Source organism: Podarcis pityusensis (genome assembly GCF_964106645.2).
Source record: "Podarcis pityusensis genome assembly, chromosome: 15".
Classification (NCBI taxonomy): domain Eukaryota; kingdom Metazoa; phylum Chordata; class Lepidosauria; order Squamata; family Lacertidae; genus Podarcis; species Podarcis pityusensis.
The window spans coordinates 30,194,896-30,216,907 of NC_138040.1; the positions used below are offsets into that span (position 1 = coordinate 30,194,896).

General features: G+C 49.3%; 3 protein-coding genes across 8 annotated transcripts in view; 1 reads left to right on the forward strand and 2 right to left on the reverse strand.

Annotated features, from left to right (window-relative positions):
* DSCAML1 (DS cell adhesion molecule like 1) overlaps positions 1-9,455 on the forward strand; it is a 164,121-nt gene extending 154,666 nt beyond the window's left edge. Inside the window, exons 25-33 of the mRNA XM_080983894.1 lie at positions 1,947-2,135; positions 3,404-3,691; positions 3,787-3,942; positions 4,548-4,578; positions 4,928-5,046; positions 5,690-5,842; positions 7,332-7,526; positions 8,011-8,322; positions 8,882-9,455. Of these exons, the coding sequence (XP_080840020.1) occupies positions 1,947-2,135; positions 3,404-3,691; positions 3,787-3,942; positions 4,548-4,578; positions 4,928-5,046; positions 5,690-5,842; positions 7,332-7,526; positions 8,011-8,322; positions 8,882-9,372 (1,934 nt within the window). The 3' untranslated portion in view covers positions 9,373-9,455. The remainder of the gene's footprint in view (positions 1-1,946; positions 2,136-3,403; positions 3,692-3,786; positions 3,943-4,547; positions 4,579-4,927; positions 5,047-5,689; positions 5,843-7,331; positions 7,527-8,010; positions 8,323-8,881) is intronic.
* A 486-nt stretch (positions 9,456-9,941) lies between these two features.
* Positions 9,942-15,702, reverse strand: LOC308464550 (uncharacterized protein). Of its 2 annotated transcripts, XM_080983950.1 has the most exons (4): positions 15,102-15,702; positions 14,173-14,283; positions 13,321-13,372; positions 9,942-11,098 (listed from the first exon to the last, which is right to left on the reverse strand). In XM_080983950.1, the coding sequence occupies exons 1-4, from the start codon at positions 15,153-15,155 to the stop codon at positions 10,980-10,982; spliced, it is 336 nt and encodes a 111-aa protein (XP_080840076.1). In that variant the 5' UTR covers positions 15,156-15,702; the 3' UTR covers positions 9,942-10,979. The 2 variants fall into 2 exon arrangements, with proteins under 2 accessions (XP_080840076.1, XP_080840075.1); XM_080983949.1 differs by having other exon boundaries at positions 14,173-15,702.
* A 150-nt stretch (positions 15,703-15,852) lies between these two features.
* The window catches only part of CEP164 (centrosomal protein 164), a 38,672-nt gene continuing 32,512 nt past the window's right edge, over positions 15,853-22,012 (reverse strand). For 4 of the 5 annotated variants that reach the window (XM_080983901.1, XM_080983900.1, XM_080983897.1 and 1 more), the window contains 4 exons: positions 19,933-20,286; positions 19,142-19,208; positions 18,173-18,280; positions 15,853-17,275 (listed from right to left, as the gene is read on the reverse strand). In XM_080983901.1, coding sequence (XP_080840027.1) covers positions 17,176-17,275; positions 18,173-18,280; positions 19,142-19,208; positions 19,933-20,286 — 629 coding nt within the window. In that variant the 3' untranslated portion in view covers positions 15,853-17,175. The remainder of the gene's footprint in view (positions 17,276-18,172; positions 18,281-19,141; positions 19,209-19,932; positions 20,287-22,012) is intronic. The other variant, XM_080983899.1, reaches the window with a different exon arrangement.

A 22,012-nucleotide genomic window follows, 5' to 3' on the forward strand; every position in this document is an offset into this window, starting at 1 on the left:
GTGAGGCTGCCTCTGCTGAATCTCTGCTGGAATAGTGTTCCACTGCAGGAGACCAGCGACACTAAATACCCAGCTTCTGACTGAGGTCAGTTGGGCCTCCATCATGCAGGGGGAGACTAACATTCTCCTCTGGTTGATCTGAGTGATCAGGCTGAGATATAAGGTCACAGGCTGTCTTGAAGGCATCCTGGACCCAAGTTGTTCAGGGCTTTTCTGTATCAGGACAAGAGTCTGGAAGCTGGCCAGGAGCATATGGTGGGCAGCCAGACCCGATGTCTTAGCAGGGCATGTCACACGTTGTCGGCCATCTGACCCCATCAGCAGCTGGTGCATTCTGCACTGCAAGGCACCCCCACCGAGAGTGCATTGAAGTAGTCCAGTCTCAAGGTTCCCAGTGCGTGGACCACAGCAGCCAAGTTTCCCCCGATATAGATATAGCCGTAGCCAAGACCGATCCAGGGCAACTAAGCCTGATTCAGTCCTGACACCAAGCCTGAACCCAGACCAAAGTGGGTACAAAATAATTAATGCCACCCAGGAACTTGAAGTTGCTCTGCAACCAACCTCTCTGCTGCCTTCCCCCAAACTCCGTATTGGTGACTGGCTGTTGTCTGTGTTTATGATGATTACTAATTTGCTTCCAATCCTCCTTCCAAGGAGTCTCTCTCCACCCACCTCCAACCCATTTTAGGCTCCCAGGCTGAGAGAGCCTGGCCCAACGAGCCTTGTGGGCCTCCCTGCTCTGTGCCCTGTGCCCTGCTTAGGAGATGCCTCTTAACCATTTCCGGCAGACTCCTTCATGGAGGGGGATACTTCATGCCTCCATGCAAAACAGCAGTCTCTGTCTTTTCTAAGCTGGTGCGAGTCCGTGTCCCCTGCCCCCTCCCTCAGCTCTGGAGTGCTCCCAGGGCAACAGCTGCAACCCCAGAAAGGGGGTGGGGAGGGTAGAGGATGGAGCCTTCCTGCTGCAATTAATTAAAAGCATGGAAGTAATTACAAGCCCGTCTCCCTAGCCAGCAGTTCTCACTCCAGTGGCTTGATACATTTCCTTTAATTGGATTGGAACTACTGAAAACAGCCAGGTTGTGCAACGGAAACCAGCAACGCACTAGGAAAGAGGCTGGTTGTGGTCGCCCCACCTGCTCCCATAGGGAGGCAGGCAGGCTGTGTGGGGCAGGCGAAGGGAGGAGCCTTTCAGGGCCAAGCAGGAGATGACCAAGTGATGCCACCTGCTGGAGTGGCGAGAGGCTTTCTCATTGCAATTTTGCCCACTTTTGCTTCTGGCCTTGCCCACCAACAGCATGTGTCCCTCAGAAGGGAGTGTGGCCCTCAGGCAGGAAGCGATTCCCTGCATGAGAAAACTAGCAGCTGATCCCACTCTGCTGTGTCTTGGCATATTTTTTACTGATCCTGGACCTTCTCCACATCTGCTGCCTCCTCCTGTATCACAGGATATAAAGTGTGTGTGTGTGGGGGGGAGCTTTTTCAGGTGGCCCCCTTCTCTCTCCTGCTGCTCTTAGCTGGGTCTCTTGGGTTGGGGTTGTCCTGAGACAGCCCTGACACATTCTGGCTTGCTTGGATGGCTGAGCCCAGCCTTTTCACAAGGCAGCAGCAGTGGCAGAGTATTTGAGGAGCCTTTATCCTGAAATGAAGAAATACCTGCAAGCACCGACCTTTTCCCTTCCTGGACAAGTTGGTGGGATCATCAGGGGTACCCTGAAACTCAGTGCCTTGGAGGTGTGGGGCAGAGGGAATGGTAGTTTAGGGCCTGCTTTGGGTTTCACGATGGAAGAAAAAGCACACTATAAACGTTAAGATAATAAGTAATAAACCTGGTGTTCTGGGGGTTTCCATTTAGTAGGGTTCTCTGGCTGGAGTTACCTTCAACTCCTCCTTTGAACATGGCCCCCGCCATGCCCATTAACCCTTCTCTGCCACCCCTGCAGGGTTTGTGCTGCAGTACTCTGTTGACAACAGTGAGGAGTGGAAAGACGTCTTCATCACTTCCACGGAACGTTCCTTCAAGCTGGAGAGCCTGAAATGTGGGACTTGGTACAAGGTGAAGCTGGCGGCCAAGAACAGCGTTGGCGCTGGGCGCATCAGTGAGATCATCGAGGCCAAGACCCACGGCAGAGGTGATGAGGGGGGTGACAGGGAGGTTGGGAGATGGGCAGGGCAAGGGCATCTAGAGCACCAGAAGCCAGGCCAGGCAGGGAGGTCAGCCCTGAAGTCGAGACGAAGCAAAGCTTCCATGAAAGCCTTGGGAGTGCCCAATAAGACACTTGGATGTGAAGATTTTAAGAAAATGGGTTTATTTATTTTTAAGGAAGGTTTGAGCCTAGGTGGGGATTGTTGGTTTGGGCAAGCAGGTGGATGGGAGGAGAGAAAGAAATGTTTGCTCCTGGATGTGGCTCCCTCCTTCATTCCTTAATGTGGCTGCAGTCAAGGCTGGGGTGTTTATACTGAAAAAAGGAAACAGCTAAGAGAATGTGCCTGATGAGCCCATCCCATCTGGCTAGCGTTGGTGGAAGCCCACTCCCCTAAATGAGCAAGTGCCCACAACCCTCCTCCAAGACTTGGTCTGCCCCACCCACACCTGCATCAGCAACATGTTGAATAATTTTAAACATTTATACCCCACCTATATCTTCAGAGGCAGATAACAGTAATCAAAAACAGGGGAAAAAACCCAATGCAATGCCCTACCTGTAGTAACCTAACAGTGCACAATGAGAAATTCCAGCAGCACAAACATAACACACAGCTGAGCCAGCAATTAACCAAAGGTGTGTTTTTAAAAGTCAGGTTAACTACCTGAAGTGGTATAGTGATGGGGCCAACAGACATTGCTCAGCACAGAATAAGTGCTGCTGCTGCAACAACAACAACAACAACAACAAACAACAGGAAAATGACACCAGCCTCCTCTCCCGAGGGTAACAGATTTGGGACCAGGCCTCAGATGATGATCTGAGTGTGCAAGGAGGAACATGTGGGGGGAAGGTGGTTCCTAAAGTACCCATATCCCAATCTGTTAAGGGCTATAAAGGTTGAGGCCAGCGTTTTGATCAATGTGAGAGAATAAAAAGAGATGACTGAAAACTGTGATTGCAAAGCTGCCAGAGGTTCAAGAGCAAGAAAAGTCAAGGGGAGTCCCATTATAGGTTGTGTGTTTCACTTCTAATTGGTTCTAAGTCAGCTGCATAGTTTTCAAGGCCATTTTAAGAATACCGTAAAACAAATGGGGGTGTGAAGCATGAATGAAAATGTGACCCGTGTAAGTTTCATTGCAACTGATGCTTGCTCAGCTTGGCTCTTGGATTCTGGCCTCAACAGGCAGCGCCCACCCATCAAGAAGAGCCAGTGTCTCCTCTGACTCTGGAAACCATCATTTCCCTTCCAGAGCCCTCCTTTAACAAGGACCAGCACCTGTTCACCCACATTAACTCCACGCATGCCAGGCTGAACCTGCAAGGCTGGAACAGTGGCGGCTGCCCCATCCTGGCCGTCGTCCTAGAATACCGGCCCAAGGGCACCTGGGTCTGGCAGAGCCTGCGGGCCAATTACTCCAACGAGGTCTTTCTGACGGAGCTGCACGAAGCCACGTGGTATGAGCTGCGCATGAAGGCATGCAACAGCGCCGGCTGCGGCAATGAGACCATGCAGTTTGCCACCTTGGACTACGATGGGAGTGAGTGGGGGCAGGGGGAATTGGGAGGGGCTGGGGGCAGGGCGGGGGAGGCCTCCCTCTGAGCCAGGGCTTGAATGCCTGTCTTGCCCCAACAGGTACCATCCCACCCATCAAGTCCGCCCAGGGGGAGGGCGACGACGTGAAGAAGCTTTTCACCATTGCGTGCCCCGTCATCTTGGCCACGCTTGGCGTGGCATTGCTCTTTGTTGTCCGCAAGAAGCGGAAGGAGAAGCGCCTGAAACGCTTGCGAGGTGAGGCCTGGGCTCTCATTGGGTCCCCACAGAAACACTCCAGAGAGAGGGACTGAGTAGCAGCAGCAGAGAGGCCCATGGGAGGGAGATGGGTGCACACACGGTAGCCAGAAGTGTCTGCGGCTTGTCTGCTTAGTTGCTGCAGGTGGCGGCACATGAGCCCAAGCCCCTGGGGAGGTTCTGTGGGCAGTCAGCAGCCCTGGGCAGGAAGCTATAGGGGTTTGCGCTGGGCTTTCCATCAGCCAACTCCATGCAAGGCTCCGTGCAACGAGGCTGAGCAGGGCTGGAACTTGGCTGCCCAGCTGTGTGGTAGGGGGAAATGTGATATCACTTGCCCCCACAGGACTGGAAAGCACTAAGGGATCTCAGTGCTCCTCCCACAAATGATTGTAAAGTATTTTTGGGGTTATTTCAGGCAGAATATGGCCACTATTGCCTTTGGAATCCTCTTTTTTTGCGGGGGGGGGGGGGCCTTAGTTTTGCCAAGTTGCAAAGGGTTCAAGCCCTAAAGGAGCAGCTGGGGTTTGGGGTGGGAGAAGAGACATGACTTTGCCTTTTTCCAGTGTCTCCACTCATAAACAGTTACTCTTTTCCCCTTCTTGCAGATGCCAAAAGTTTGGCTGAAATGCTCATCAGGTGGGTATTGACAGGAATCTTTTTAGCACGACACTCTTGTAAGACACATACATTGGTAGCTTCTGGACTTGATGCTCTCACAAACTTTTCTGCATGGGGCGAGGGTGCAGTCCCACTTCACTTAGTCCTCTTACCTGCATGGGCCCAAGTTTTCCCCACAGATGAATCAGGCCTTCTTCCTGGTCTGAAGAACACCATATGAGCACCATATAACAGGGACTGTTGCAGCCTCTTGCCTCAGTCAGGAAGCTGGCCACCTCCTGTTCATATGAGATGTTTCAAGGCAAGGCTGCAGGAAGGGTTTACCCAGCCCCACTTCATGGTTGCTCTTTGCCTTTCTTCTTTGCAGTAAGAATAACCGGAGCTTTGACACGCCAGTGAAGGGGCCCCCGCAGGGCCCTCGGCTGCACATTGACATTCCCCGTGTTCAACTCCTCATTGAGGACAAGGAAGGAATCAAGCAGATAGGTGAGCTCCCAGACCTCAGCAGCCATTTGCGGCAGGTTTTCCCTGGTGAGGTCTTGAAAGGTCACATGCTGGACTGTAAGCTCCTTTTTTGCATCTTGCTCTGGTCACTGTCTGTCCCTGGTCCAGAGTATGGCTTCCTCTTGCCAAGCCCCTGTCTGAGGCCAATTGCTTTTGACCTGTGTGCAGGCTCCGCCCCAACAAAGCAAGGGCTGTTTGAAACTAGCACTGCAGTTTCTCCTCCAGCCAAACCTATAGGATGGGACTAGATTCAGGTAGGTAGCTGTGTTGGTCTGACACAGTAGAAATATATAAAAATAATAATTGAATTGTCCAGTAGCACCTTAGAGACCAACTAAGTTTGTTCTTGGTATGAACTTGTGTGCATGCACACAAAAGCTCATACCAAGAACAAACTTAGTTGGTCTCTAAGGTGCTACTGGACAATTTTTTATATATATATTTCTATAGGATGGGAGTAGGCAAAGCCTCACACTGCACCCTGGGCAATGGGAAGAGACAAGGCTCAGCAATTTGCAGTGGATCTTTGCATGTGGCTGAGGCATACACAGCTAAGTCTCAAAAAGTGGGCTTTCTAACACCGATTTTAAGATGCAAGCTCAGTTTCCGAACTCCTTTTCCATAGGAGATGACAAGGCAACCATCCCAGTGACGGACACAGAATTCAACCAAGCTGTGAACCCACAGAGCTTCTGCACTGGCGTTTCCCTGCACCATCCAGCACTCATTCAGAACACAGGACCCCTGATAGACATGTCTGATATTCGCCCTGGCACCAGTAAGTACTGGAGGACAGCTTCAACAGCCAACCTCTTCTACCTCTGCTCTAGCCCCAGCTGGACCAAACATGAGAAAGGCTCACAATGTCCTATCAAGTAGCAAATGTGGGCCACAGTTCAGATCAAGTGTTTCCAAGATCAGGCACCACTAAGGCCTTGTTAGGACTTGCGGCAATGTCAGCAGTGGGGAAGGAAGTCCTTCTGACCTATGTTAAGTCTGTATATTGCACCTTGGGTTTCTAACATGGTGCCTCTAGGGTGGAATCACTGGAGTGGCACTTCACTAAGGAAGCCAGCCAGGTAGGTGGAAGTTTCAGGTAGCAAACAGGCTAAGGAACGTTGCCAATCCCTAACACAACTTCTGCACAAATGGCTTTTTACAAGACGGGAGCAGGCATGTCAGATGTCAATGGCAAACTAGTCCAAAAACTATATTAACCAGAACTCTAGGCTGAAGGGGCCATCTAGAAGGTAGGCATGCATGCATTAGCCACACTCCTCGTGATCCACCCTGGGACTTTGCCTTCAATTTCTTACCACAGTCAACTGGTGTGGAAAAAGCTTTTAAGCTGTCTGCCTTACCGGGCTCTGGAAGGCTCTTGTGAGATCTCAGATGGCTCCAGAAGATCTTTGCCTTGCGTGGGGCACAAGGCAGGGACGGTTGCACAGCAGCAGCTCCAGGTTTGCTCTATCCATGATTGTGGCTTTGCACACACACCCCTGGAACGTAAACCACCCCCCGAGTTGTAAGCCTGCTGTACATGAAACCTTAAGAGTACAGGAAAAATGGGATGGCTGTGGTATTGCTGTAGTTAAGTCTTTTGAAAATGATGCAAGATCAGGAGTGGGGGATCTGTGGGGAGCCTCCAGCTCTTGCTAGGCTACAACTCCTATCATCCGTAATCATTGGCCATGCTGGCTGCCAGGGCTGATGGGAGTATGCGGCATCTGGAGGGCTGCAGGCTCCCCACCCCAGTGTAGGAAATACCTTTTAAGTATATTGTTTAGTCATTTAGTCGTGTCTGACTCTTCGTGAGCCCATGGACCAGAGCATGCCAGGCACTCCTGTCTTCCACTGCCTCCCGCAGTTTGGTCAGACTCATGTTGGTAGCTTCGAGAACACTGTCCATCTCATCCTCTTTCGTCCCCTTCTCCTTGTGCCCTCAATCTTTCCCAGCATCAGGCTCTTTTCCAGGGAGTCTTCTCTTCTCATGTGGTGGCCAAAGTATTGGAACCTCAGCTTCACGATCTGTCCTTCCAGTGAGCACTCAGGGCTGATTTCCTTAAAGATAGTGCAGCACAAATTATTGGGCCTGATGAAAAGCTAGTTAAATGAACATCACCTACCGCAGACTTGCATAAATACGATCTCACTGCAGTGGCAGACTATGGAAGCAACAGCAGCGCGGTGGCAGAATCAAGTTATACATTGGGAGTACCTGTCTGTGTTTGCAGAGCCTAAGTGGTGCTCATTCTCTCCTCTTCCAGATCCGGTTTCCAGGAAAAGTGTGAAGTCCGCACATAGTACCAGGAACAGATACTCCAGTCAATGGACCCTCACCAAGTGTCAGGCCTCCACCCCAGCACGGACCCTCACCTCTGACTGGAGGACAGTTGGCTCCCAGCATGGCATCACGGTGACAGAAAGCGACAGTTACAGTGCCAGCTTATCCCAGGATACAGGTGAGTCAAGACAAGCACATGGACTACAGAGCATGCCTCTTCTGGGGAATAAATACAGGCCCTCCTCTCTTGCTCTGGAGCCAAGCCCCACTATCTCAGCACCTTCACAGGGAGTGGGGCTGGGTGATAACTGGTTTTCAACATTGTGATATATCACCATGTCTAAAATAAGGATGGAGCTAAGTAGAGGCATTGGCCAGTTTCATGGTTTCCCCCTCATTGTGATTTTTGCACATACAAAATCATGTTTTGCAGTATATTGTCAGGTGAATATATTGGTTTTGGATATACCACCCAGCCCTGAAGAAACACAGGCTTTTTTTGCCCCAACCTCTGAGGGATGCATTCCTCAGTTTCCAAATAATCTTACCACACCCAGGAAGAGGTGACTAGAGTGCCACGGAACTTCTCTCATGGGTGCACCGAAAGGGCCTCCCATTTTCACACTGGTTCTTCAACTCCCAGTTTCTCCTTGCTTCCTTAGACAAAGGGCGGAACAGCATGGTGTCCACAGAGAGCGCCTCGTCCACTTACGAGGAGCTGGCACGCGCCTACGAACATGCCAAGCTGGAGGAGCAGCTGCAGCACGCCAAGTTTGAGATCACCGAGTGCTTCATCTCCGACAGCTCCTCTGACCAGATGACCACGGGCACCAACGAGAACGCCGACAGCATGACCTCCATGAGCACCCCATCGGAGCCCGGCATCTGCCGCTTCACGGCCTCCCCGCCCAAGCCGCAGGACAGCGACCGCGGCAAGGGGGTAGCTGTGCCCATCCCTCACCGAGCAAATAAAAGTAAGTACTAGGCAACAGCAGTCTTGGGTGCTGCCCCTGTCCTGAAATGGAGAGCATTATAGAGACGGCTGCACTGAATGAGAGAAAGCTGTGGGCAGCTGTGTAGCCCAGGCACCCCCAACCTGCAGCCCTCCAGATGTTTTGGCCTACAACTCCCATGATCCCTATCTAACAGGACCAGTGGTCAGGGATGATGGGAACTGTAGTCCAAAACATCTGGAGGGCCAGAGGTTGGGGATGCCTGGTGTAGCCCATAATCCTCAGAGCTGTAGGCAGAGAATGCCCTTCTCACATAGACTGTTTTCTGGCCTAACATTTCTTTTGGGTAGCATTTCCTGTTTCAGCAACATCCCTGCCCCCAGTTGCTACCATGGCCCTTGCACTAAAGCGAGGGGCTTCTTGGCAGCCACTGTTCCTTCACTCACAGCTGGTCTTGACGGACTGGGCTGCTTGCCACCCTTCTCCCCTGAACGTGATCTGGCTTTGCAGGCTTCCAAGCGCTTGACAGAGCACGTTCCGGCTGAAAGCTGCCTTTCCTTTCACCCTCTTCTTTCTGCAGGCGACTACTGCAACCTGCCTTTGTACATGAAATCCGAAACTTTCTTCCGCAAGCCAGACCTTCATGACCCATGCCCAGTAGTGCCGCCCCGCGAGGCCTCCATCCGGAACCTGGCCCGGGCCTACCACACGCAGGCCAGGCACCTAACGTTAGACCCCAGCAGCAAAGCCTTGGCTGTGCCCCACGTGAGTGCAACCACGACTACCTTACCTCAGCGGACTCTGGCCATGCCTGGCTCAGCAAGTGCTGCTCCTCCTCCACCTGCCGCCGCTGCTGCTGCTGCCGCCGCCACCACCACGGCTACTGCGCCCGTAGCTGCCCCTGCCTCAAGCACTGAACCTGCTGCTGCTCCCAGTGCTGAGACACGTTTGCCTCCCCACACCAAAATGGGGGGGTCTAGAGACTCGCTACTAGAAATGAGCACCTCTGGTATAGGGAGGTCCCAGAAACAGGGAGCTGGCGCCTACTCAAAATCCTATACACTGGTGTAGCAATGGACACAAGACAACACAGACTTTTACTCTTTTCCTGAGTTATTTATATTGAAATAAAAGAAGCTCTTGTACAGAATGGACTTTTTTTTGTATAAATGAAACTATTTTCTTCTTCTCCAAACCTGAGGGGGGAAATCAGCCAAGGGTGCAAAGCATTTGGTAATCTTTTTCACTGAAGGTTTTGCTGTTTCACATTGTCTTTGAAGAGAGCACAGAAGTAGACTGTGTGGCTCTCTTCTCTCTCCCTATCAAGCAACCCTGTTGGTTTTGAAGAGACTCCTTTGAGACACTGCATGTTGTTTTACTGTTTGGAAAACCATAGGATTTGCTTCAAGTTGCATCTGCCTCTGTGTTAATACATTTTTATATAAAAACAAAAAGCCAGCAGTGTGCAATAAAAGTTATGTTTCTATAACATCAGAGCCCTTTGTTTGCGGTGGGGCCAGATCCATAATGGCATGTAATGCAGGGCAGTCAAGAACTCTCCTGAATGTGGAAAAAGATCACACAAAGTGGGGTATCCACAGAGTTACACGGGAAAAATAACGTCCCTTTTATGACAGCAGTAATGTCTGCAGAAGAGAAGGAAACTGTCAGAAGGGACACTATAGCATAAGAGCTCTTGCTGTTCTAGAGTTTACTTGACCCAGAGGTACGCCCTGTAGTTCTTTACCTGCACAGTTATTAAAAGGCAGTGCATGTCACTGCGTGAAGCTAGCATGTGAACTCGTACACATGAAGCGGTTCGTAGTTTTATACAAACACCTCTTAAACATTACCAGCTATTCAAAAGCTCAGATTAAATTCCACCTGCCTTAGAAATGCCGTTTCCCTTTCAAAGCAAGTAAAACCCAGCTTGTCTAAAGGGGCTAGCTATACAGGCAACATGCCGCCATTTGCTTCCTGGAAATAGAGCCAGCTCTTCTGACGGGCAGGTGCCAATAAAGGGCAAATGACCATCAGTCTTGGTTTTTTGTTTCTACAGGTGGGGGAAATAGCTGGGCATTTATACATCAGGCACCTAAACTGTATTCTGCTAGCCCTGCTTACTAGCAACCAAGTTTCATAGGGCATGAAGGTTTGCACACAAGAAGATGGCAGTGGTGCAAGACAGTGTCAAATTGAACAGGGCTATGTTCCAAAAACCAATTTTAGAAGCGTTTCCCTTAGTTCCATAGCAGAGGGCCAACCTCCTGCCCCAGATATGGCACTCTGCCACCCTCCACTCAAGGAGGGTAAACATTTAGCCTCTTCTATCACTGTGCTATAGCTCATCCTTAACCAAAGCTCTGCACCTAAGCACCAATTTGCAATAAAACCTCACCTAGAAAGCCATCAGCAAATGTGGCACAAGGCCATCCCCATCCAGCAGTTGTCTTACTCACAAAGTGGTCAGGGCCCCTCATGTGTGATTTAGAGACTGCAACGCATTTTTAGAGGACGGCAGAAAACTTCAAGACACTCGGCTATACAGAAAAGCTGTCCAAAAGTTGAGTAAAGACAGGCTTTACTAGCACACAAGGGTCTTTCCCCCTTTTGTCCCACCCACCCCTTTCTCCAAAACCCATGCTTCTCTTGCTCCCAAATATGGCGGAAGCTGGCTTCTACTTTCCATGCTTGTGTTGGTGATATTTACGATAGTGAGTCTGGATGGTCACAGCTGCCCTCTCAGTTGGATCACTCACTTCCTCGCTCCTGCTGCTGGATACAGGGCTGGAGTCACCTAGGGATACAAGGGAAGGACAGCTCACTAGGAGAAAGGGCATTGCCGGCAAAATCAGAGCAGCCAACACCACCTGGGCCAGGATGGAGAAGGCAGAAAACAAGCCAGAACTGAAGAGGTGAAGTGCAGCTGGGAGTAGAGATGCAGTGTGGGTCCCTTGCCGTATTTGGATGTTCACGGTAATGATTACTTGAGCTTCCCACCCACAGGATCCATGCGCTTGGGAGCATGTCTGCAGTGAGAGCTTGCCAAAGATCATGGACCGCCCTTGCTCCTGCGAGACAACACCTGGAGCATTCAGGCTGTCCTTGTAAACTGAAATGCTGAGGGCATGCAGTGGGTTGCCCCTGCTGCTGAGATGTCCCTGAAAGTCCAAGGCACTACTCTTGCCTCACACAATGACCAGTGTGCATCATCTCCCAGCCAGCTGCCCTACCGGAAAGCTGCTCTCTGCCTAAAACTGTCTGGCTCGGGAGATGTTGGCTGAACACCCTCACCCTGCAAGCGACACAATGGAGGTAGCAAAGCAACGAGATGGCAGACAGAGCAGAGCATTTTAGTGTAACGCTTACGTCGGTCACTGTCCTTGCAAAGAATGGGTGCTTATCCAAGTCCCCCTTCAACGTCATGGTTGAAGGTGTTTTTCTAGGCTATAGCTAGGCCCCAGAGACAGCTGTAGAAAAGGTGGTGTGCTCATGTGTGATCTGTGGGGCTGGGAGGCCTCCAACTTTAGCACCTGAGGTGAGGAGGGCTCTAATACCAGCAGGCGACTGGAGACCACCCCCACCAGACTGCAGATCTGCAGCATGAACTGCACAGCCACGTGTATTAGGAGCAGATGGTGCTGCCGAGAAAAGCAAAAACACAAAGCAGGTGCTCTTTGTGCTTTCCCCCAAAAAGGGGGGAGGGGAAGCCTGGAATGCAATACCTTCCCACCTCCAGCTGTACAGAATATATTACTGTTGTTGTTGTTATTATTATTAAGCATCTGTTTGTCGCTTTTCACAAAAGAATCTCAAAGCAACTTAATAACCAGACAAAATACAAACAGGTAAAATCAATTAAAAGACAACACTCTGCAAAAAATTAGTAAACTCCCGGTGTCTGAAGGTAGGCTTGTTTTGGGAAGGAGACATTCTGGCAAAGCCCTTCAGTAGTATAGCTGCTTCCACCTAGTGCAGAGACTACGCTGCAATTGGCCAAGCAAAGAAGCTCCTCTCGCCTTTTCCTATTCCGAGCTCAAGTCTACTATGGTGCGGGCAGCCTAGTTCATGGCATAGGGCTGCCTCCTTGGCTTCTTGTATAAGGTAGCTGTGCGATGCGGGATGCCAAAGTAGAATAGACTCCTCTATAGACCACACTCCAATTTGGAGTGATCACTCAAAGCCAGGTCTGTATCATTCTTCTGGGGACAAAGGTTGTTTCCTGCAAAGTGTTTGACTCCAAGCCCTGCCTTGTTGCACCCATGTTGCACTCAGTCTCCCTGCGCCCATGCAGTTATCAGTGTAGCAAGGCCAAGCTCTCCCCTTCCCTTAAAAAAATATGCAACTTCACAAAAAGCCCATCACGCCAAAGCATGGCAGGAGCAGAAGTAATCACCCACTATCAAGGGGGAAGGGGGAGAAAAAATATGGAATTTAGTGACATCAACTCAAGAGACCTGACTAGCTTGTTCACCAGTGTTTTGTTAAAAGAACAACAACAACCCTACTCTTTAATTTTCTCTGTGGACATTACAAATTTAATCTCATTTGGTCACTTGCAGAAAAAGAGTGCATTCTCTGCACCTGCCATTCCAGCTCACCACCTCTAATCCGATTATCATGCAAGAGGCACTGAGAATAGCAACATGAAAAGCCTATTTGCTCAGGACATGACTTTGAACCATGGCTGCAAATTGTCCAGCTATGCCAAAGGGGGTGTGAGGTGTGGCCACGGGAATTGGAGGGCAGGCAGGGAGATGTCTCATGGAGGAGGGAAGCATCTGAATGCACAAAGTGTGTGTGTGTTTGGGGGTGGGGGAAGAATCCAGCACGGTCTGAACAGATCCACTGATTGAGATAAATGCTGGAGGAAAGCAGTGTGTGTGTGGAGGGGGTGGGGTGCCTGCTTTTTTATTTTTTATTTAAAGAGAGGCTCCTTCATACACCAAAAACAGTGGCAGGCTAGTTAGAAATCCCCGCACTCAGTGCCTGTTGACCTTGAGTTTGCAGCACTCTCACCTCTTCGTCCTGCGACCCCGTAGATATTGTTCTGCCGAGAACACCCACCTTTCTGGAAAGAAGAAGCAAAGTCTAAACAGACAGACAAGGGGGGGACTGTGGTGCTCAGCCAAAGGGGCCAGCATGATCACTGCTGGCCAGTCATGCTCCAGAGAAGTTCACAAGCAGAGCAAGATGAAAAGAGCCACCCCCATTGTATGACCCCCACAGCATTTAGCAACCGAAAAGCTGCATGCCACCAACCTGGGTAGTAGCTGCTGATAACAGATATTCCTGAGCATGAATTAGTTTGACCCTGTTACAAAGGGACCCCGGGGAGAGGCCTCTGGTGGCACTTCCCTTTATTAAGTCTGGTTATTGAAGCAATCCCAGCATCAACTGCTGAGTACAAGTTTCAAGCAAGCTGGAAACAAGACCCAAGTGGGTTTGGTCTGGTTTTCGCTCAGGGTTAAAAATCACTGTTGCTGCAGCAACATGGACCAAGAGAGTCTTCATGCATATTCATGCATGAACAGTTCCATATTCTGCCTTAAGAACTGCCTTAAGGGGGGTGGGGGGGGAGCCACAATAGCTACTGTGCTGCAACCAGCAGCATCCTCTTCTGTACTTCTTCCTCTTCTGTAGCCCCCTCCCCTCAAGAGGGCCTATTCCTCCTCCTCCTCTTAGCTTTCATTTGCAGCATTTCCCTCCAAATATCCCGACACCTTTCCAGGAACTGAGCCTTTGTCTCCCTTGCCCTTCTCTTTGCATCCATCTTCATCAGACAGAGGAGCCAACCCAAGTTTGAAAGGGAACAGCCATGCTCATTTCCAAAGCCTCCAGTGGCTGTCACTAGTAGGAAAAGACACCTACCCCACTGTCTCTGCTGGCACGGCGACCCGGAGTCACACACTGGACCTGCCATGGCAAGGGCTGGTGGACAAGGTAGGGCAGCGGCTCCTCCTGGAACAGGCTGTTGCCAAGCTGGGCAGAAGGCAGAAGAGTACAGGTTCGTATTAAGTGAGACCAGGGCTCCACCTTGTCCCTTCCCCTCCAACATACCCCCTCCACTTTTATCCATTTACAGGTGTCACTATCATGAGGGACCCCCATGTTTCAGAAGACAAAGCAACCGCAATGCCCACTCCAGAAATCTCCTGGTGCAGCAGAAAATAGAAGCAGCCCTACCATCTATGGGACTGCAATTTCAGCATCGATTCCTGACAACAAAGGGTCCCCGAGTGGCTTGCCCAGCACCTCAAGGCCTCTCTGGCAGAGCCTCCTCTTGGGCCACACAGGCAAGCCCACCTGCACGGGATTTAGAGCCAGACGAGAGGGAAGTTGGGCCTCAAGGCAGCGCCAGGACCCTGAAGCAAGTCATCCAGATGAGAAACAGCAAACTCTGCTTCCTGCAACTTGGAAGGTGCTGCTTGGGCCAGCCAGAGGCTTGCAGTTTGTGCAAAAGCTCCAGTAAGGAGGTGGCATGGCCCTGCAGCTGCTGGAGCCCCCCACCTCAGCAGCCCAAATCAAGCTGCCTCACTTGCTCCTCTGCTGGTATCACACATGGTACTGCTGGGCAACACCCAGCTTGCAATAGATTAAATTCCTAGAATGAAGCCTCGAGCTCCAGCTTTCGGGAATGCCATGTTGGGTGGAACCGGCACCCTCCTTTCTGGTAACATCACAGCAAAACTACTCCCCCCTCCCATGCCCAAATAAACCACAGGGAAGGGAACCATCTTCTGCTTTGCTTTCTGCCATTACTTCCTAAGGCCTTGCTCTAGAATGAAAGAAGTACTGACCTGACCCAATGCTTTCACCATGAAATAAAGTGCTGTCATCAGTGTCCCAAGCATGGTGAGAGAAGTCAAGAAGCCCCCCACAGAAGGCCAGCGTGCCTCAGGTCAGTCCGTGACGAGCCACACTCCTGGTGCGTCAACAGGGCCAGCCGCTGCCAAATGTCCTAATGAGCTTAGAGAGAAGGCCTGTCCTATTTGAAAAACCTGCTGCCCTTGGGAGCCTCTAATCTCCAAACACTTAGGCCCAAAGAGCGTCACTCTCTGTCTCGCACACACATGGAGAGCACTGGGCGGGAGTAGATGCACAGATCAGGGATTAGGAGTCAAGAGGGAGGCTTGTGGTTTTATTTGCTTTCCCGGGGATTGCACTCCGAGCAAGGGGCTGCATTGCCACTGAAAACAGAGGAAGCGTACAAAAAAATCTGCCAATAAAGGGATTCTCTATCTACAGCTTATCAGAAGGCAGAATTCCGTAGCCAGCAAAAGGGCAGTGTGGTTTTGTCTATTGAGTGCATTTCACATTTTTCAGACGTTTGTGGATGTAGCTATCGGTAACAGCAACTTGCTCCTCCATCACCATCCTCCATGAGGGCTTCTGCGTTGACTGCAGAACAGAAATCTGGCAGCTGGAAAAGTGGAAGGCTCAAGAAACAGTGAGTGGATGGGGGATACCAGGTCAAAGGGCAGAAGGGGGAGCAAGTACCCACTAGGTCTAATGCCGTGGAGAAAAAAAGGGGCAAAACCAACACAGATGTACAAGCGTCCATTTAATTGGTATACAAAATACAGCCAGTAGCTGACGGCCTACACCAGTTCTCTTGCCATAACACACACTTTGACACAAGACAAAGATGTAAGCCCTTTCTATTGCCTGGGTACACTCCAGAAGGGGACCCTCATAAAGCTATAAGGTGCTGTGAAGGAACCACAGGAGAGCAGCAGGACAACTCGCAGCAGAGATCTGCATGGAGAAATGTCAGGAATGGAGGGAAGAGAATGGAGAGAAGCCCCTGCGCATGCTGAGCGTGGGTGTTGCTGAAGCACCAGCTCTAGGGGCATCCTGCCCTCTTTGTGCCTTAAAAGCCAGAGCCAGCTGGAACCTCAAAAGTAAGACAGCAGCCAGACATCTGGCCTAAAAAAAATGAGGGACACACACAAGATTAAATTTTCCGGAGGAAGCTTCAGCAAAGAGCTTCCACTACTTTCAGTAGGTACACTGGAGTTTGTATGTGGCCGCTGCCCACCTAATTTTGTGGCTCCAGTACAAGAACATGTGGCTCTGGAACCAGCTGGGAATACAGAAAGCCCCTGCTGTAGCCCTCAGCAGCGTTTGCCCAGCCAGCTCTGCTGCTTGGAAAGCTAGAAAACCTGAGCAGGGAAGGGAGCCTGTGAGACCCAATGAAAACTGGAAGATTCGGCAAACTAGGAAATTCAAGTGCAACCAGCTCTTCCTGCCTGGTTTAACATCTGCTGCTCTCTACCCTCATAAGAGTTGCAAACTGCTCACCCAAGCCCAAAGTAGGATATCTGGGCGGGCTGGCTGGCTGGCTGTGTGTGTGTGTGTTGCAGCTTTGGAAGACAAGACTTGCTTCAGATAAAAATCTTTTGGAATAGAAGCCAATAGCCAGAAGACACTGTTGCATTCAGGACTGGGAGAGGCGGAAGCAGCAGCACAGGCCAAGCAGCTCAAGGCTTCAAGGTTTTGCCATTTTGCTGTTCATGCTCTCAGGCACTGTCCTCCTCTGAAAAATTATCACCTCCTTCCCTCAAGGAAAGTGATTTCACCTCCCGGGCACTTCCTTGGGTTAACAGATGACCAACCAGAAAGCTACTGGTTAATAATGCTTTGTTTGTTTTCCCTACTGAATTCATGGCCTGTCTTGTGCATTTGGACCAGGCAAATCTCCTGCAGCTGCCCTTCTCTTCAAAGAGCCAGGCTCGATGGCCCGGACACGGCTCAAGAAAGCAGGCAAGGAGGCTGCCAGGTACAGGGGAAATGCCATGTATTGTCAAGCAGGGAGAACTCCCAAGTCTTTGCTGCTGGGAACTGCCTTTCAGCTGGACTTTGCCCCGTGGTTCAGAAGTTGTAGACCTCGAGTCGGTTGCTCTTGTCCAGTCTGAGCTGCAGCAAACCAGTGCTGCTGGTCAAGGGCTTTGAGGGACTTGGCAGGAGAGGGCTGATGGTCTGGGTGAAGGAAAAGCCCAAGAACAAAGCAGAGGGGACCAGAGGCTGAGGATGCATTCCACTCATGACAAAGGTGATGTAGCTCAGCAATCCTTACAGCAGTGGTTGACTGCATAGAAGTGCCAGAAACTGCTACAGGAAGTCTCCACGAGAGGCAGCTCAGACTGCGCCCTCTGCTGTCAAGAAATTAATTCCCTGCTTACCCACCCCCTTGCTATACTGCTTTAGAAGGCTCAAGGTGATGCGCACAATGCAATAAAAATGATTTAACTTTAAAACAGTACTAAGTAGACACCCAGCTGGGAAAGACAAAAATGTCCACATTTGATTTTCAGAAAGTGCAGATCGTGGGAACCTATCATTCAACAGAACAGGGCCACACTAAAAAACCCGCTGCAAGTTACTGTGGAGCAGGCTGCTGATCTCTTGGGAACCTTTAAGAAAAACTCTCCTGCAGTGACCTGCTGGCTATTATAAGAGATAATGCAGCCTCTCAGGTAGCCTAGTCCTGAGTTGTATAGGGCCTTACATGCTAGCACCAACACGTTGAACTTGGCCCAGTAGCAGGCTGGAAGCCAATGCAAGTCCCGCAAGCAAGGCACTATATGCTGGGCGTAGCTTGTTCTGCAACAGATGCAGCCTCCAAACCAAGCTCAAGGGTAGCCTCGCAGAGTTCATTGTAGTAATCCAACCTTGAGGTTACCAACTGTTGTCAAGTACAGACTGAATGTAAAGCTGGATTGTTAAACACCCACCCATATAGATGGGTTCAAACATCATTTCTGCAGGCTATCTGTTTCTTTGAGGAGGTTGCTAAAGTTTGAGCAGGCAACTAAGTGCTTTGAGGTTCTGGTCCTAAGAGAGAGGCCAGGCAAGAACAAAAGGATACACTCTGGAATCCTGCTTGAAGCTTTCTAGCCATTTCTTGTTGGCTTCGATCATGCTCTGGATGTTCGGCTTCTCTGCCCCACGGCGCTGGAGCAGGCGGACTTGCTCACTGTCGAGAAGCAGAAGGGTGGAGGGATGAATAATGAACAGAAGAATGGTCCTTCTGGATGAAGCCAGTGGCCCACCTAATCCAGCATCCTGTTCTCACAGTAGCCAACAAGAATCAACCAAGTGCCCTCAAAATGTAGGTATCAAGGAGCACCCTAATAATGAGGTAGTGCAGCAGTCAAGCAAGGTGGTGTTGGAGGTGGTTAAAGAGAAAGAGAGACATCCTAGTGGGCTGTTCAGGCCACTGCCCTCTCCAAGAAATGTGATGCTGGCCCTTTCAGATACAAGGTGTTCCCACTTCCTCTAATGTGAAGGGAAGAGGGAAGAAGGGTATTTCACAAGACAAAATGATTCTTCTAGAACAGGGTGTAGTGCCTTAGAACAGGGATGCCCAACAGGTCGATTACAATCTACTGGTAGATCCCCGTGAGGTTTTGGTAGATCGCAGTCGATCTCTGGCTCCCTTTCCTTAGCGTCGCTAAAACTGACTCCTGCCACGCCCCCTCAGCCCGCCCTCCTTGTTGTATGATCTCTGGAAGGGAAGACGGAGCTTTCGCTGTGCTGCTGTTTTGATCCATAGCAATCTTTTTGTGAGTGACTTTACCCCTTTGTCCCTTGCCTTTAACCCCCCCAAAAACAGAAATCCCCCCTTTTTAAAAACCCCTTAAAAGGGGGGCTTTTCTCTTCCCTAAAAGAGCTCAACAACCTCGAGCTGAACCCCCCCCCAAAAAAAACAGGGGTAGATCCCTGCCAGTTTTAATTCTGAAAGCAGATCAGTCTCTTGAGAGTTGGCCTCCCCTGCTTAGAATATCCAACTATTTAGCCTGACTGGCCAGTTGTCAGCAGTATAAAAATGCCTTACCCAGGTGACACGTAGCCCAGCGTGCCATCCAGAGGTCCAGGACTTCCAGAGGACAAAGGGAACCTGCCTGGAACAGAAGAGAGCATCAGTTTTTAGCCCAACATGGGACTGCCAGGCTACCACTGCCCTGCCACTTGCCGTGCACGCGCATGGGTCAGAAGCAACTCCTGCTTTCCCTCTTAAGGAGAGATGAAGCAGGGCATTCAAGGACCTCCAAGGGTCCCTGCAGGGTGCGGGGCTGGCTTGTCAAGTGACTCCTCTGTCTGGGAGGGGCTCTCAAACTTCCAGGCTGAACAGAAAAGAGCAAAAACTTCTCTTGCAAACAAGTTGGTCACCCAATGAAGCAAAACCATAAAAAATGGCGAATGCACTTCAATGTAAGCTAATGTAAAGTGATGAATACTGGGTCAAAAATTCCTAATTTCACATATATGTTTCTGGAGTCTGAACTGGCAGTAACTAAGCAGGAATAAGACCTTGGGGCCATAGTGGATAGCTCAATGAAGATGTCAATCTGGTGTGCAGGAGCCGTGCAAAAGGCAAATTCTCTGTTAGGCCCCATTAGCAAAGGGACTGAAAAATGAAACAGCCAGTATCACACTTACCCTTTGGATTCTAAGATCTCAGGCCGTTAGGTGTTGTTGCTGCATTCAAAAACCAAAGAGAGACCTCTCTCTCCCTGCACCTCTGCCCTAAGCCCCTTCCACTCCATGTATACATTTGCAATTTCCCATTGGCTCATAACTGCCCTCCGAATACTCCAAAAGAACAAAACGCTGACACATTCTCACCTGGGAAATACTTGCGCCACTTTTCCATCAGCATGGCGTCCACTGACTGGCCTGCCGGAGCAGAGGGACTGGGACCTGAGCCAGCCCAGACCCACTGGGGGATAGTGTTGGGTACAGACGGTGTGGAAGAATGGGTATCTGCCAGAGGGTTACAGGTAGCTATGGGAACTCTATCTCTAGGCAATGTGGAGGCGGGAGCCTGGGTGGAAGTGAAGAGGGGAAGCGGCTGGTTGCAGAAGGAACTCAGGTGCTGGAGGACAAGCATCAGGTCACTGGTGAGGCGCTGCAGTGAGTTGGCCAGGTACTGGATCTCATCAAAGGGAAGGAACTGGTGGTCCGGTTTCATGTCAGCCACTATGGGGAGAGAGGAAGAGAGAGAGTGACGTAGCCAGAGACTATGCGGTAGAGAACCTTTTCACCTGCAGGTCTGAAACCAACCCACAGCTCACACATGACAGGCCGAGTCCAAGTAGTTCACCCCATCCCTGGACAAAAGAGGCAAGGTTAGAATTTATCGTGGCTTCCTAGGACAGGAGGTGTGCAAAGCTCAGTAGCCAAGGGAGAATGTGCTTAGTGATGTTAAATTCTCAAGAATATTCTTGGTTAATGAGAATATTACAGAATTTTCACTTAAAGTAGAATATTCATTTTAAAGCATTGAAAATGATATAATTTTAATGCATTGAAAATGATATAATTAGTTAATATACATGTTAATTCATGGGAAAACTTGTTCAGATGGCAACCAAAAACTGTACAGATACTTTTATTCAATGGGGCAATGCAGCGAATTCACATTCTTTGATTATTTTTGCACCAAACTTGAAACTGAAAATCCAACGTGAATGACTCACGTTAATCACTAAGCCTGCCACTAATGAACCACAGATAAAATATATAAGCACAAGCCTACATGTCACTTGCAAGTATCAAATTAAAAAGTAAAACATGTCTTATAGTTAAAGTTAAACCATTCTAAGGTGATGGCACCAGTAAATGTCATGCTAAGGTTTGGTATAAGAAAACTCAGTAGTTAAATCGTATTTTATTCTTCCATTAGAACAGGTACATGTTATAGGACAAGTCAAAAAATACAACTGGCATGTTAAGGTTTGATACAAGTAAATCCAGTAATAGAGCTATTAGAAGCACAAGATAGCCTAACGGCCCAATTGCCTTCTAAATCCAGCCCGCGGACGGTCCGGGAATCAGCATGTTTTTATATGAGTAGAATGTGTCCTTTTATTTAAAATGCATCTCTGGGTTATTTGTGGGACATAGGAATTCGATTTTTTTTTCCTTTTCAACATATACTCTGCTCCCCCCAAAGGTCTGAGGAACAGTGGACCGGACCCCTGCTGAAAAAGTTTGCTGACCCCTGCTCTAATGCTTAATAACTGTTGGTGACTAAAACACAGCTTGATAAACAAAACTATATGCATACTATAAAAAAGCCATTAACATTAAATATATTATCATTATATGATAATATATTTCAGTATGTCAATCTCTGCTAAATGGCACCTTGTACCACTGAATGGCACTGCAAAAACCAGTTACTGGCACTAAATAAAAATATAGAAACTTCAACTGTTTAAATCAAGGCCACCTCACATGCTGTTGCACATAACTGTATAGGCCAAGTGTATAAACCATTAAAGCTACTTTCTGTAAAAAAAATAATAATCACACTATATGGCCAAGGGTATAGAATTGCTAAGAATAAGGTCACACCAAAATAGAAAAAAGGCTATTACATACAGTTGAAATACATACAAATTCAAATGTTCATCAAATTAAATGAATAGCATTTTTAAAACTAGGGGAAAAAAAGTTTTCTGTAGCTCACATTTTAGAACTGCCAATGGTGAATGACACAATGCCCAGTAATGTAACTGGATAAAAAAAAAATCATTATTCATTGCTTACACTGGCAATATCACAACTTGACTTATTATTTACTAGATGTTTTAAATGTGGTTTGTAAAACTGGTTCTTACGTTAGAATTTACAGTTTGTGGAGAATATTCTCCGGAGAATTTTCCAGCAGAGAATATTCTCATTCTTGATTCTCCGGAGA